General features: G+C 42.4%; 1 protein-coding gene across 9 annotated transcripts in view; it reads left to right on the forward strand.

Annotated features, from left to right (window-relative positions):
• ABCG2 (ATP binding cassette subfamily G member 2 (JR blood group)) overlaps positions 1-14,365 on the forward strand; it is a 133,152-nt gene extending 118,787 nt beyond the window's left edge. For all 9 annotated transcript variants that reach the window (XM_079920882.1, XM_079920884.1, XM_079920883.1 and 6 more), the window contains 7 exons: positions 1,068-1,150; positions 6,194-6,283; positions 7,401-7,525; positions 9,110-9,264; positions 11,421-11,510; positions 12,351-12,433; positions 14,166-14,365. In XM_079920882.1, coding sequence (XP_079777008.1) covers positions 1,068-1,150; positions 6,194-6,283; positions 7,401-7,525; positions 9,110-9,264; positions 11,421-11,510; positions 12,351-12,433; positions 14,166-14,313 — 774 coding nt within the window. In that variant the 3' untranslated portion in view covers positions 14,314-14,365. The remainder of the gene's footprint in view (positions 1-1,067; positions 1,151-6,193; positions 6,284-7,400; positions 7,526-9,109; positions 9,265-11,420; positions 11,511-12,350; positions 12,434-14,165) is intronic.
• Positions 14,366-15,228: the final 863 nt, after the last annotated feature.

Here is a 15,228-nt window from a genome sequence, read left to right on the forward strand (position 1 = left end):
TGATACTACTGCACTGTTGTAGTACTGAGGTGTTTTTTTGTTTTGTTTTGTTTTTAAACTTTGAAGGTTCCAAGGTACATCGTGGAATATTTTGTTTTCTTTAGGTTATCATTTACTATATTTTTAAATTCATTTAATTAAATTTAATTCAAAAGTACAATAAGTAGAATTTCCTTAAATAAATTATAATGTAACCCTTAACCCTTCGCTTATAGAAGTGTCCTTAAGAGACAGTTTGTCAGTCTTAAAAACCAAAGTGATGTTTATCCAGTCTTCTTAGGAGTCATCAAACAAGAGTGAGTGGGTGAAGGTAGGTAAGAGTGGCAAAGCACTGGCAGCTTAGTCCTGCTGTTGGCTGCAGGCCCTCCGGGCTGAGGTTGCTGGAGAAGCAGTGACAGGAGGGTGGGTAATGCACTCGGGTGCCCTCAGAGAAAGCTGGCTGAGTGCTTTGGTGACAGTGACAGTGCACTTTTCCAGTGCAGGTGGGGACTCTCCCGACCCCTACTTCCTTATTTTGCAAAATTACATTGTTAGAATTTTTTTCATGTGTGCTTTAAAATTTTTGTTCATTTTTATTTATTTTTCATGTTAAGAGTAAAGGTATCCTGTTTTTATTGGAGCCTCTTGAAATATCACACTATGCATGTTCACTAGCACAAAGGTTGAGAGTTCAGGCCACCACTCTTAGCCACTCGGACTTTAGTTTACCCCCCGGACTATTTTGCTAGGTGCTTGCCTGGTTCTGCTACACTCTATGGCATTCCCAGGCCCAGTAGCCTGAACTGGACCATGAACTGGCAGGGCCTGGTAAAGCACTGGGAGAAATCTTAGCTTTTCTACTCTGTCGCCTGTCAGTCTCCCTAGCACAGAGATAAATTATTTTTATTTCAATTTAAAAAGTAGTCTAATAACATACACTGTTTTATATTTTCCCAAGGACTGTTATGGCCAAGCCATTGAAAATACCTATATCAATGGAGAGTTTCATTATGTAGCCAGATATATTTTAATAATAATGTGTTAAGTTTTTACCTTTAAGTGAAATTCTTTTTTTTCTTTTTGAAAAGATAATTGTAACAATCGTTCTGGGACTGGTTATAGGTGCCATTTTCTACGATCTAAAGAATGATCCTGCGGGAATCCAGAACAGGTGAGTAAGTCTGGACCTTGACTTTGAGAATGTGCTGTTACTTTTCTTTCAAGCTTATGAAAATCCATTAGGAATTTGAATGTGAGATAAGCGAAGGGTAAATTGAGGAGTAGGATAAGTCAGAGAATTGAAAGCTGAATGGAAGAATCAATTATTTAGTGCTAAAATATACAGAACATAAAATGTACCCTCTTAACCAATTTTCAGTGTCTAGTTCACTGGCATTAATTACATTCACGTTATTGTTCAGCCCTCCCCACCTTCCAACTCCAGAACTTTTTCATCTTCCCAAACTGTATCTCTGTACCCACTGAGCAGCAGTTCCCCGTTCTCCCTTTCCCCAGCCCCTGGAAATCACCATTATACTTTCTGTCTCTGATTTTAACTAGTCTAAGTACCTCATGTAAGTGGAATCATGGAGTATCTGTCTTTTTGGTGACTGGCTTTATTGCCCTTAGCATAATATCTTCAAGGTCCATTTGCGGTGTAGCATGCGTCAGAACTTCTTTCTTTTTAAAGACTGAATAATACTCCATTGTATGGATATACCACATTTTGTGTATCGATTTATCTGTCCATGGACACTGGTTTGTTTCCACTTTTTGGCTGTTGTGTATGATGCTGCTATGAACATGGATGTACAAATAAATATCTGTTTGAGTCTCTGCTTTAAATTCTTTTGGGCATATATGCAGAAGTGGAATTACTGGATCATTTGGTAATTCCATTAATTTTTTGAAGAACTGCTATCCTGTCTTCTACAGTAGCTACCTGTGTTGCGTTTCTACCAGTAGTGCACAGGGTTTCAGTTTCTCCCCAACCTTACCAACACTTATTTTTTCTTTTGTTTTCTTTTTTTTTTTAATAGCTACCCTCATTAGTGGACAGTGGTATCTCATTGTGGTTTTGATTTGCATTTCCCTAATGATTATTGTATTGTTGAGCACCTTTTCATGTGCACATTGGACATTTGTGTTTCTTCTTTGGAAGCATGTCTATTGAAGTTCTTTAACCATCTTTTTTTTTTTTTTTTTGCGGTACACGGGCCTCTCACTGCTGTGGCCTCTCCCGTTGCGGAGCACAGGCTCCGGACGCGCAGGCCCAGCAGCCATGGCTCACGGGCCCAGCCGCTCCGCGGCATGTGGGATCTTCCCGGACCGGGGCACGAACCCGCATCCCCTGCATCGGTAGGCGGATGCTCAACCACTGCGCCACCAGGGAAGCCCTAACCATCTTTTAATTGGATTTTTTGAAGATTGTTGAGCTGTTAAATTCCTTATATGTTCTGGATATGAACCCCTTATCAGATATAAATTTGCAAGTATTTCCTGCCATTCTGTGTGTTGTCTTTTCATTCTGTTGGTGTGTCCTTTTTTAAAAATATATATATATTTATTAATTTAATTATTTATTTTGGCTGCGCCGGATCGTAGTTACGGTACGCGGGATCATTTAGTTGCGGCATGCGGACTTCTTAGTTGTGGTGTGCAGCCTCCTGAGTTGCGGCATGCATGCGGGATCTAGTTCTCCCACCAGGGATTGAACCTGGGCCCTCTGCATTGGGAGCGCAGAGTCTGACCCACTGGACCAACAGGGAAGTCCCTGTTGGTGTGTCCTTTGATGCACAAAAGTTTTAAAATTTGACATAGTTCAGTTTATCTGATTTTTTCTTTTGTTGCCTGTGAGTTAATTTCCTTTTAAGGTTTTGATTTGTTTGACATGGGGTGGTGGTGAGGACTCAGTTTTTTCTGTTGTAGGGTTAGTACTTACGTTAGTTTACCTTACCTGGTTTCGGTCATAACGTGCCCTTAAAACTGTGTTTCCTGATGAGACTTTGTAATGGAACACAACATGGGGTGAATAGAGGTGCTGAGCAGAGTGGAAGACCGCAGAGTTCTTCTTGGCTTTATTTATTGAGAGCCGCCCTGGGCCTGGCACTGTCCTCCGGGCTTTACATCCAGGGTCTCAGGTTACCCTCCCAGCCAAAGAAGTGGATGGTTTTATCCCCATTTCACTATTGAGCAAAGTGGTAGTAGCTTAAGTTGAATCTGTTTTGATATCTGGAAAAGGCTGATTGTTTATGAAAGGAAGAACGAGCATAAAAGTCAATTCTTCACTCGGGTAAAGTAAGCTATCTCCTGTGGGGCATCAGATAGTGAGATAATTACTGGAGCTTCTTTCCAGAGTTATGTTGTTTTTCTTTTTATCTTCCCCGAGGGCTGTGTTCTTCTCTGGTTTATTTGAAACTTGCTAGTAATTGATGGTTTGTACCCTTTGTAGATGCCATATTTTCGTGAAGCACAGAGTATATAACACAGGAATCCAGAGCCCGTGGGTCTTTTGTGTTGTGCAATGGGAAGCATTTGGAAAAAGATACTGGGGAGCCTGTCCGCAACTGGAATTTAAGACAGGAACTGGAAATCTAGTCATTAAAGCTCTTGGTAGAAGAATCCAGAGAAATTTAGAAGAGTGTTAACTGTTTCTTCAAGTGTTTTCTGGAAAAATAGAGCTTTGGAGCTATTTTAATTTGTATTTTTGACTTAAGCTTACTGCCACTTTTTATCATTTGAAATTGCCCTGGAGGCCAGTGTGGTTTGGTTCTCTTTTCGTGGGAATGAATTATTCCAGGGAGATGCTCTCTTTGTTCTTTCTCTAACCTGTATAATGATGTGTGGAATATGAGCTTCTTTGACCTAACAACTACCTTACAGAGTTGTGGAGATAGCGAAACAAATAAATGTATATTGAGGGAAGAGATATTTTAAGAATATTTGCATCAATAAGCAGATATTACAGACATGAATTACCACCTTGAAAAGAACTAGAATACATTAAATTCTTTAACAATAAAATCTGTTTAGTGTAAAATAAATTATCTTATGATTTAGGAGGAATTTCACTATGTACTAGTTCAAAATCTTTATGAACGTTATTGTACCGTTAGATGTAACACTTAACAAATTGAGCTGAATTGTTGCCATGTCCTGTGTTTCTGAAATTAGCTTTTATGTTGATATTAGGCTTATTTGTGTGCAGAAAGTAGCATAGTTGCTTGCATTATAGGCCTGGCTTTTTTCCATTTATTTATTGTATAAACATTTACTTATTTACTTATTTATTTGGCTGCGTCGGGTCTTAGTTGTGGCATGCGGGATCTTTAGTTGCGGTGCACGGACTCTTCATTGTGGTGCATGGGCTTCCCTCGAGTTGTGGTGTGCAGGTTCCAGAGCACACGGGCTCAGTAGTTACAGTGCACGAGCTTCTCTTTAGTTGTGGTGCGTGGGCTCCAGGGCACGCGGGCCCAGTACTTGCAGCGCACAAACTTAGTTGCCCTGAGACATGTGGGATCTTAGTTCCTCGACCAGGGATTGAACCCGCGTCCCCTGCATTGGAAGGTGGATTCTTTTTTTTTTCTTTTCTTTTAATAAATAAATAAATTTTTGGCTGCATTAGATCTTCGTTGCTGCACACGGGCTTTCTCTCGTTGCGACGAGTGGGGGCTACTCTTCCTTGCGGTGCGTGGGCTTCTCATTGCGGTGGCTTCTCTTGTTGCAGAGCACGGGCTCTAGGCGCGCAGGCTTCAGTAGTTGTGGCACGTGGGCTTAGGGCGCAGGCTCAGTAGTTGTGGCTCATGGGATTAGCTGCTCTGCGCCATGTGGGATCTTGCCAGACCAGGGCTCGAACCCGTGTCCCCTGCACCGGCAGGCGGATTCTTAACCACTGCGCCACCAGGGAAGTCCCTAAACATTTACTTTTAAAACAGCCTGTTCCTTAAGTTCTTTATTTTGGGAGGAGGGAGTGTTAAAACCAATTACTGAGTGTCTGTGGACTCTGTTTTTTTTTAGAGGGTTATACACTTGGGTTTACATTTTTAAAAATTCTCTTATTTGTGTGTCATTTAAATGATGTGCTGCCTCATCTCTTTTCGTTTCAACTCACATCCTCAATGTCAATTAAATCATTAGGTTAGGAAGGAAAGCCCAACAGTGTTTCAGGACTGTGGGCATGCTTTCATGAAATTCATATTTCTGTCGAAGTGTAGATTAACTGAGTACTTTCCTTTTTAAACTTCAGTTATTTTACTGAGAGAGAAGCATTAATAGTCTTCCTTTTCTCATAGGTGCACAAATTAGTTTTTCCTTTATGAGCATTATTTTGGGGTGTTTTTTTTTTGAGCCCGTTGGAAAGAAACCCCATTGGCAGTGGGTGGTCAAGGAGACTATCAAGGCTGTGCTGGTGGTGGTGAGGCGGATGTGTACAATAAGATGTCCCTCCACAGTCTTTCATTTCGCCTCGTCGTAGTTTCTGCTTTACTCCACTTTTGAAGGAAGTGGCTAATAGCGGCTTTTAACCTTTGCAAGCTGTATTTGGCTCCCTGTTTCTCTGTTCACACATTAGGAGCTGCAGTTGGCATTTTGTTAGTTAAAATCCAGGGTGATGGTATTTTTATGGCCTATGTAATTGTCAGCTTGGCTGCCATAGACGGGGCCAAAGACCCACAGACTGGGTGGCTTGAACCACAGAAATTCACTTCTCGCAGTTCTGGGAATCAGGTTGCCAGCATGGTCGGGTTCTGAAGAGGGCCCTCTTCTGATTTGCTGCCTTCTGGCTGTGTCCTTGCATGGCAGAGAGCAAGCTCTGATGTCTCTCCCTTTTCTCCTAAGGGCACTAATCCATTGCGAGGGCCCTACCCTCATGACCTCGTCTAAACCGGACCACCTCCCAAAGTCACCATCTCTAAATGCCGTCACGCTGAGGGTTAGGGCTTCGGCACAGGAATTTGGGGAGCACGCAATTCAGTCCGTAGCAAACTGGGTCATGAATTGCAAACTGTGCTATATGGAGTCCCAGGGGTATCACTGTGGAGACACAGGGGTGAGGGAGTGACCTGATGGGGCTCATGCTTCCCTCTCAGTTTCAACCAGAAGAGTCGTTTGTTTAATGTGTTAAGATATCATTCGAGGGAAGAGTTTTGCAGGTAGGAAAAGGACCTAAGAATGTTTAATTGACTGCAGTGCTTTCGTTCCCTCTCTCTCATCGCAGAGCCGGGGTACTCTTCTTCCTGACCACCAACCAGTGTTTCAGCAGTGTGTCGGCCGTGGAGCTCCTGGTGGTCGAGAAGAAGCTCTTTATGTGAGTAGGTCTCTGTTTCAGGAAGGGGGCTGCTGGTCAAACTGGTCATATCCAGAATCAGGCCATGGCTTTGTTCTTGGGGATTACCAGTGTTCTCTCAGAGGCTGGGAGGAGAATCACGAGCACATGGGGCCTGATACCAAGGGAAAAAGGAGTTTCGAGTTCAGGGCCTAGCCCGCGAATCCACTGCTGCAGAGGAAGCAGGGAATAAAGCGGCTGAAAAGGAAGAAGTCATGATGACTGTCACAAGGAAAGCTTGAGGGGCTTGGTAGAGAGAAGGTAGTGAGCTGAACAGTAAATTCAAGTTGAGGAGTAAAGTTGACCAAGGATGTAGACCAAGCCCTCAGTGGAAGGGAGAACGGAAGGGCCAGAGGACAGCCTTAAAATAAAGGTGGGCTGTTTTGTTTCTTGTTTTTTTCCAAGTTGGAAGAGATTTGCGTGTTTACATGTTGCATAAAGGAATCATTAGAGAGGGGAAGAATGAAGATCTTGGTGGAATAGTTTGGATTTACAAGGAAGAGGAGGGATCTAGAACTTCAGAGGGAAGAAAAGAGGATTTGAGAGCTGACAGGGGTGTGTGGTGGGCAGGCATGATCATGGAAAGAAGTACCGTTTTCTTTTGTTTATCATGATAGTGGAAGAAGTAAAAACAGATTAGTGACCCAAAGCTGCATTTGAGGCTCGGAGAATAGCAACACCACCTTCTTCATAATTAGAAGCAGGGAAAAAGAAAAGCCTCTGTGACCGCTGAGATCCGCTTCAGACATGCTGGCCTTCAAGGAGAGCCACTGTCGGAAGAGAGGGAGGCGATGCAGGACCCATCCCCCTGGCGTGTGTGTTAGGAGGGCGAACCGGCCGGCATTTGGAGGGAGTTACGCAATGAGAAGAGGGGTCACTGCACAGAGCCTTGGGGGGTGATGTCCCAGGGGAGGCGCACACGTGAGATGCGCCTGGCGCTGACGGGGATGAAGGGTGGTGGGTTAGCCTCGAGGACGTGGAAGCTGTAGTTCTTAGATCCAGGGTGGCAGCAGAAATAGGTATAGCCAAGTGGTCTAATCTTCTGGCCTTTGCCTTCTTCAACTAACGTAGGATGTGTGATGTGAATCTTTGTTTTTAGACATGAATATATCAGTGGATATTACAGAGTGTCATCTTACTTCTTTGGAAAACTGTTATCTGATTTACTCCCCATGAGGATGTTACCAAGTATTATATTTACTAGTATAACATACTTCCTGTTAGGTAAGCCGTGAAACGAAAGGTATGTGTTTTTAGTCTTGGATGTGAGGGGACTTTTTGCAGGCGTGCTTTGGTTCTCAGAACTGGAAATCAAGTCCTGAGATAAGGAAGCATCTGTTCATTACGTATGCTCTGGAATAACTCTTCTCTGAGGAGATTTTTGCAAGACTTTTTCCAGAGTAATTTTAAAACTATTTATAAAACTATATTTTATAAACAGAGATACTCTGTGTCATATACAAACATGGAAATAATTCCTAAAACTATTTGACACTATGTTGGAGGAGCTGGAGCTGGGATATTTATTACTTATCTATTTATATTTTTATATGTGTGTGTGTGTGTGTGTGTGTGTGTGTGTGTGTATGAAGATAATGAAAGATAGTGACTTCTGGTAATAAAAATATTTGTTCGATAGATGTAGACAGATTGATTTTTTTATGCCGTGTGTTTAGACTACACCCCAAGCTCATTGTATCAGAATTTCCATATATTTCTCACATACACATGCACCAGAAATATTTCTTTTCTGACAAAGCACTATTCATTGAGTGTAAAATTCCATTTTACAAATAAGAGGTGTGTCGTAAAGAATTAGGCATAGATCCTACATCCTCAGACTCCTAACTGGTGTTCTTATGGCTGTTCCAAAATCTTCAGATTTTTGTATGACCCACAGTAGGAGCCTATTTTCGTTGACAGAGCAGTTTTATGAAACTTAATTTAACCCCGTCCTCAGTCCCAGAGTTACAGGGTGATTTGTCTTGGGAGACTTGGATTATGGACACGTCCCCCAGATTTTAAAACCACTGGGAAGGCGTGTAATCCTGACCTTCCCAGTATCTTCACTAATACATTTACAACAAACAGTGAGTAATGTGGTGATGTCTAGGTAAAATGAATGTGGTCTTGGCAAGTTTCCTTCTTAGAAGAGAAGGCAGTAGAATGCTGGCCAGTTGTGTTGCCTGCAGCTCTCCACCTCAGGCACTCAGAAATGGTTAATAATTACAAATAAAGAAGCATGAGTGTTACGTGGAAAAGTGCTTATGCAGTGAGCCTGTAAAAGAAAACTGCAGGACTTCCACGGCGGCGCAGTGGTTAAGAATCCACCTGCCGATGCAGGAGACACAGGTTCGATCCCTGGTCTGGGAAGATCCCACATGCCATGGAGCAACTAAGTCCGTGCACCACAAGTACTGAGCCCGTGCACCACAACTACTGAAGCCTGCACACCTAAAGCCCGTGCTCCGCAACAAGAGAAGCCACTGCAATGAGAGGCCCGTGCACTGCAACCAAGAGTAGCCCCCGCTCGCCGCAACTAGAGGAAGCCTGCGTGCAGCAACGAAGATGCAACACAGCCAAAAATAAAATAAATAAATTTTTTTAAAAAAAGAAAACTGCATATAGCATATAGCTTCCTACAGTTATATCGGGGGGAACAATGAAAGTGGTGACCCAGGGTGGTTGGATAGAGGATGGACTTTTTTCCATCTGATACTAGTTTCTCAAAATATTATAGTGTTATTTGCACAATAACAATACACCCTGACGTAGACAGTTGGATTAACCCCCTCTTTGCTCCCTAAGGATTGAAACCACAGGTGGAGGCCTTCTTCGTCATGATGTTTACCCTGATGATGGTGGCTTATTCAGCCAGTTCAATGGCACTGGCCATAGCAGCAGGTCAGAGCGTGGTATCCATAGCAACGCTTCTCATGACCATCTCTTTTGTGTTTATGATGGTGAGTATGAACTGTGCTTCCCTGAGACGTAATTATTTCCCTTTGTTCTCCCCCCGGATTCACCTATCCTGTAAAACCTGCTTGAGGATTCTGTAAATCCTTTTGCTTTAAGGAGGCCGTATATTGAAGTATAGTTTATATCATTAGAGAACGTACCAGCTTTTTCTTCACCTTACCCAGCCTTTTTTGCTACTGTTCTAAGATAGTTGTTATGACCTTAGTTAACATGTTGTTACCGATGAGCTTTAAAAAGATGCCTCTTGGTGACATATCGTGAAAGCTTGATCGACTGGAACTTTAAAAACCAGAAAAATTTTGATTTTTCAAATTTAAAAAAATTGTAGAAATGACAGGCTCATTGTTTGACTTCCCTGCTGGTGTGAGAGAACTGCTGGCTTGTTTAACTGGCCGCTGAGATGGTTTGGTTGGAGGAACTACTCTCCAAGCAAGGGAGGAACTTAGTTCCATGAAAGCAGCAGCATGTGGCATGGGCCTATCTTGTGTCCCTCCAGTATTTTGAAAAGGAGTGTTTTAAAAATACTGAACAATTCCAGTACTAGGTCCCTTCCTTTCTGGGTTCCTGACATTCCTTTATGTCAATATATTTCTGTTTACCTTTTTTAAACAGCTATTTAATCCTAACCTCACGTGGCCCTACGTTTTTTTAAATTAATTAATTAAGTTTTGGCTGCATTGGGTCTTTGTCGCTGTGCGCAGGCTTTCTCTAGTTGCGGCGAGTGGGGGCTACTCTTCATTGCAGTGTGCAGGCTTCTCATTGAGGTGGCTTCTCTTGTTGCGGAGCATGGGCTCCAGGTGCGGCAGGCTTCAGTAGTTGTGGCACGCAGGCTCAGTAGTTGTGGCTCGCGGGCTGTAGAGCGCAGGCTCAGTAGTTGTGGCACATGGGCTTAGTTGCTCCGCGGCATGTGGGATCTTCCCGGACCAGGGCTCGAACCTGTGTCTCCTGCATTGGCAGGCGGATTCTTAACCACTGCGCCACCAGGGAAGTCCCCACAGCCCTACATTTTGCACGCACAAAGGTGATTCAATAGGTGAAGGGAACCAGTTATCACATTTCCCCACTAACATCAAGTAAACAGGAATGTGTAGCCTATTTACTTAATCCACATGCCCTTTCTGCTAGAGTAGCAGTACCTGTCTTTAAAAGGTAGGTAATTAGCACCAACTCTTGTCAAAGTTGAATTCTTCCATTTCTGAGTTTGAAAAGTACCAGTCTAAACAGTATTGAGAAAGTGATCAATTTTATGTGTATTTTCTATAATGTCATCTAATAAATAAGATGTTCTTCAAATATAAAAATGTTTCATTTGATATATTAGATGCTTTGATTTGTTTTTATTTAAGGGTTTGTGTATAGAACTTTATAAACCAGTCATAAGACCGTATTTTACTCAGAGATGCTGTCTTATGTATTGAGCACTTGGTTAAGTCAAGTTTAAAACTATGTAGTCACAACAGGAACACTGTCATTGTTATGCCCATCCCAGCATGCCTTGTGCCAGTTAGGAGATGTTTTACGTGAACCTCTTCTCATGTAGCCATCTCTTGCTGGAGCAGACCCTCCTGGAATTTCCATTGTAATACTGCTTTTTGGTAGCTTTAAATGAAGGTATTGACCATATTTTATGCTGTGCTTTACCATATTATGCTGTGTACCAGTTCCAGTCTTTGGGTTATTTTAAGCATGCATTTTGAACCCAAAATTATTCCTAAAGTCACACAGAGATAGAATGCAAACCCTTGTAAATATTACTGTGTTAATGGAAATAGGGGCATGAGGCGCTCAGGATATGTTCGGGTGTGTTTATTGGTGGGAACATATAGTTGGTTGTATCATTAGAGCAGTCAGTACTTACTGACCTTCCACTGTGTGCAGTTACAGAGCAAGTAAAAGCCTCAACAATTAAAAATCTTCCAGTTAACTAAAATGTACATCGTTATTCCTTTAGAACCCTAAACAGCCTCGGCTCTAGAGAGATACACATATACAAAGAGGACAAGGTAAGTCTTCAGAGTAGTGGAAGGGATTTCAAGGCAGAAGTGTTCACAAGGCCGTCGGGGACTTAAGGAGGGTATTTGCTAGAATTCTTCATGAAATCACTCCACCAGTTCTGATTCTTGGTACTTGTTTTTTGTAGATCTTTTCAGGGCTGTTGGTAAATCTCAGAACCGTTGTGCCTTGGCTCTCATGGCTTCAGTACTTCAGCATTCCTCGATATGGCTTTGCGGTATGTTCTCCTTGTCTGTCGCTTTGACTGGTTCATTGTGCCCATTGCTGGGAACAACCAGAGTAAAGCCCAAGCATCTCATGTCCCCAGCCACGGGCTGTGCAACTTTTAGGACAATGAAGGAGAGCTTCCTGTTAAGCCTTGGGTCACCTTGATAATCACCTGGGGTTTCTCCAGTCGCCCTGTTGTTTAAGGGAGGTGAAGGATGGGGAGATAACTCAGAGTAAAGGACAAAGATTACTAATTGATATAAAAAAATACAGTGTTTCAGTTCATTAAAGAAATTAATGAGAGGATGGGAGCCTAGAATACATTTTTTTATTTTTTTGCGGTACGTGGGCCTCTCACTGTTGTGGCCCCTCCCGTTGCGGAGCACAGGCTCCGGACGCGCAGGCTCAGCGGCCATGGCTCACGGGCCCAGCCACTCCGCGGCATGTGGGATCTTCCCGGACCGGGGCACGAACCCGTGTCCCCTGCATCGGCAGGCAGACTCTCAACCACTGCGCCACCAGGGAAGCCCCCACTGTATCATTTTAATTATAGTGTTTATGGGGTTATAAAATTGGGGAGAGAAGAAGGAAAGAACTGTGGGATAATATAGCCAGAGATCTCTCCTCTTGGCTTTTGTATTAGAGCCAGAATCCCAACCCTTGGCCTCTTGATTGCCAGGAAAAATAATTTTACTTACTTTGGTGTGACAAAGACTGTGAACATGAAGCTTGGTTTGTTTTTAGAAATAGCAACAGAGATTAAACTCAGAGGATGTGATTGTGATAATTCTTTGGAAACTTTCTGAAATTTAAAACTATTTTCCTTGCCCTGTTCCCACTTGTGTTACAGGCTTTGCAGCATAATGAATTTTTGGGACAAAACTTCTGCCCAGGACTCAATGTAACAACAAACAGTACCTGTAGCTATGCAACGTGAGTTTGCGTTCAGTGTCTTAATGGGTTTGCTTACTGTTGTGGTGTGATGCAGAAACACCACTGGGCTTAGAGCTGGGGAGTCCTTTCAGGGACACTGACTTCTCTGAGCCTGGATGTTCTCATCTATAAAGTGGGTTGTACGCTAATGCACGTGAAAGTGCTCTACAACTCCTAGGTATTCTATTACGGTCAAAATCGTATTTCAGTTGGAGAAATGTTTCTTATGTGTTACTTGTTTGTTTGGGGCACTTTGAAAAGATCCTTCTGCAGTTTGGATTGTGGGTTTGAGTTTTTACTTTTTAGAACATTTGAGTTTGAAGGGAGCTGCTTTGATATTTGTAGCACGGCCTTAACAGTATCAGAACTGTACGGATTATACGAAGTGTATGCCATGAACTTACAATTCCTGTGAGCTCAACCCATGGCAGTAAGAGCTGAAAGGGCAGCAGGAGTTGGGGAGAGTGAACATTTTCCTGCACAGTCCTGACTCATGCCTCTTCCTCCTGCAGTTAGGAGACAACATGAAATCAAAGTCTGCACAGGTTTCTTTTGTTTCTTTTTTTAACTGACTTGGAATACTCCCTATTAAAGGATGTCTCCTCTAAAGAAAGAACCACATATTTCAGTGAGCAGAGAAGGAAATCCCATTTTTTGTATAATAAACAAAAATGCAGAATTTAATCCAATTAGACGTGTTGTTTTAAAATTGAGCAACACTTTCCTTTTCAGTGATGGCTGTTAATGGTGTGATGTTGATACATTGATTAATGAGAGGAAAGAGAATGCTGGTAGCCTAACTCTCATGAATATTCAAGTAGAACAGAAGTAATTCTTAATAATAGGACAAATTGCTATTTAGAAGTATTGCCAGAAAACCTCTGTGAAGAGAAGCTTTCTTCATCCTGCCCACTCCCTTTCTTTTGGTCTGGGTATAACTTTTTTTTTTTTTAACTGCCAAATTCCAAGAGTTGCACAAAAATGGTACCAGGCGATAGTTACGCTTGTGCCGGGTATTTTTAATACCAGGTCCTTTTCGAATCTGTGTCAGGGCTACTCCATCCTGCTCTGCTCCAGCCCCACTAAGGCTTTTTCCCTGGTTTTAGAACTCGCAGCCTGTGTTTCTTTCGTACGGCTGATCTGTGGGCAATAAGCTCTATAAAGAGCTTTGATCATCTTTGTAAGGGCCGTAGATACCATCTGCTGAAGCTGAGACTTTCCCCATCAGGTGTTTAGTGAAAAATTCCTTGATGAATGTTTCTGCCCTTTGAGGAGAGCAGCATCGTAGACTTGGAAACAAGTGAACTCGGGGAGGCTGGCAACTTGGTTCAAAGTACGAGTCTGTAAATTTCGCCAAGTTCCTTAAACTTTAGTCTCCTCACCTTTTAAATTTGGGTTGTTTTAGGGATTACCTAAACTATCATAGGCTTCACAGTATCTAGCAGAATCTAGCAGTAAGCACTCAACGACTGTTTTCTGTATATTTTTACGATGCATATGGCTGACCTGTGGGCCCCCGTCACATCCCAATAAAACAGAATTATAAAGCTAAAACACACAGACACCCACCCACCCACCAAAAAACCCTCCCAAACTGTTTTCTGTCATAAACGAAGGGATGGGTATTTAAGACGTGGTAACCTGTAGGCTTTTTAAAGGAACAGTGAATATATTGAGTGAAGTTTGACAGATGCTAAGAATGAAGTCATATTCTTTTTCTGTTGAATTTCAGATGTACTGGCGAAGAATTTCTGGAAAGCCAGGGCATCGATCTCTCACCTTGGGGCCTGTGGAGGAATCACGTGGCCTTGGCATGCATGATCGTGATCTTCCTTACAATTGCCTACCTGAAACTGTTATTCCTTAAAAAATTCTCCTAAGTTCCTCTTTAACTTACATGATTTACCCCACATTAAAAAGGGAGCACCTCGATTTCAGTATTCACTGACTTTTTGGTTGTCTTCTTTTCACTTGCCATCATACTGTTTTTCAGCAAGGATTATTTTCAACAGAAACATTTATAGAAATTACAGTGAACCTGAATTATACTTGAAAGAACCCAAGTCATAAACTAGTGACATTATGTACCACATATTAGTTCATCTAGTCAGACAGTAACCACGGGGAAGAAACCTCGTTTAATTTACTGACCTTAAAAAAATCGAGTTCTAGAAACTTGTGACAAGTTACTAATATTTCTGGTATTGGTTTTTTCCTCCCCTTTAAAATGAATAGCTTCAATATTATATGAATCTATGATCTTCCATTATTTAATAAATAATAAATACATTGATGCTGCAGTAGACGTATGAAATCCAAACCTTGTTGGCAAAACCCAGTGTCATTTGTGGGGTAAAAAAGCCATTATGATAGAAAAAGCTTTTTTTTTTTTTTAAAGAAGATGTTGGGGGTAGGAATTTATTAATTAATTTATTTATTTTTGCTGTGTTGCGTCTTCGTTTCTGTGCGAGGGCTTTCTCTAGTTGTGGCAAGCGGGGGCCACTCTTCACCGCGGTGCGCGGGCCTCTCACTATCGTGGCCTCTCTTGTTGCGGAGCACAGGCTCCAGATGCGCAGGCTCAGTAGTTGCGGTTCACGGACCTAGTTGCTCCGCGGCATGTGGGATCCTCCCAGACCAGGGCTCGAACCCGTGTCCCCTGTATGGGCAGGCAGATTCTCAAACACTGCGCCACCAGGGAAGCCCGATAGAAAACGCTTTGATGAGCCTTCTAATGTTGTTAAAACTTACTGAAGTTTCCCTCTAGTGGAATTAGAATATCTCAGGGTTCTCAGCTG

Source organism: Stenella coeruleoalba, assembly GCF_951394435.1.
Source record: "Stenella coeruleoalba genome assembly, chromosome: 4".
Classification (NCBI taxonomy): domain Eukaryota; kingdom Metazoa; phylum Chordata; class Mammalia; order Artiodactyla; family Delphinidae; genus Stenella; species Stenella coeruleoalba.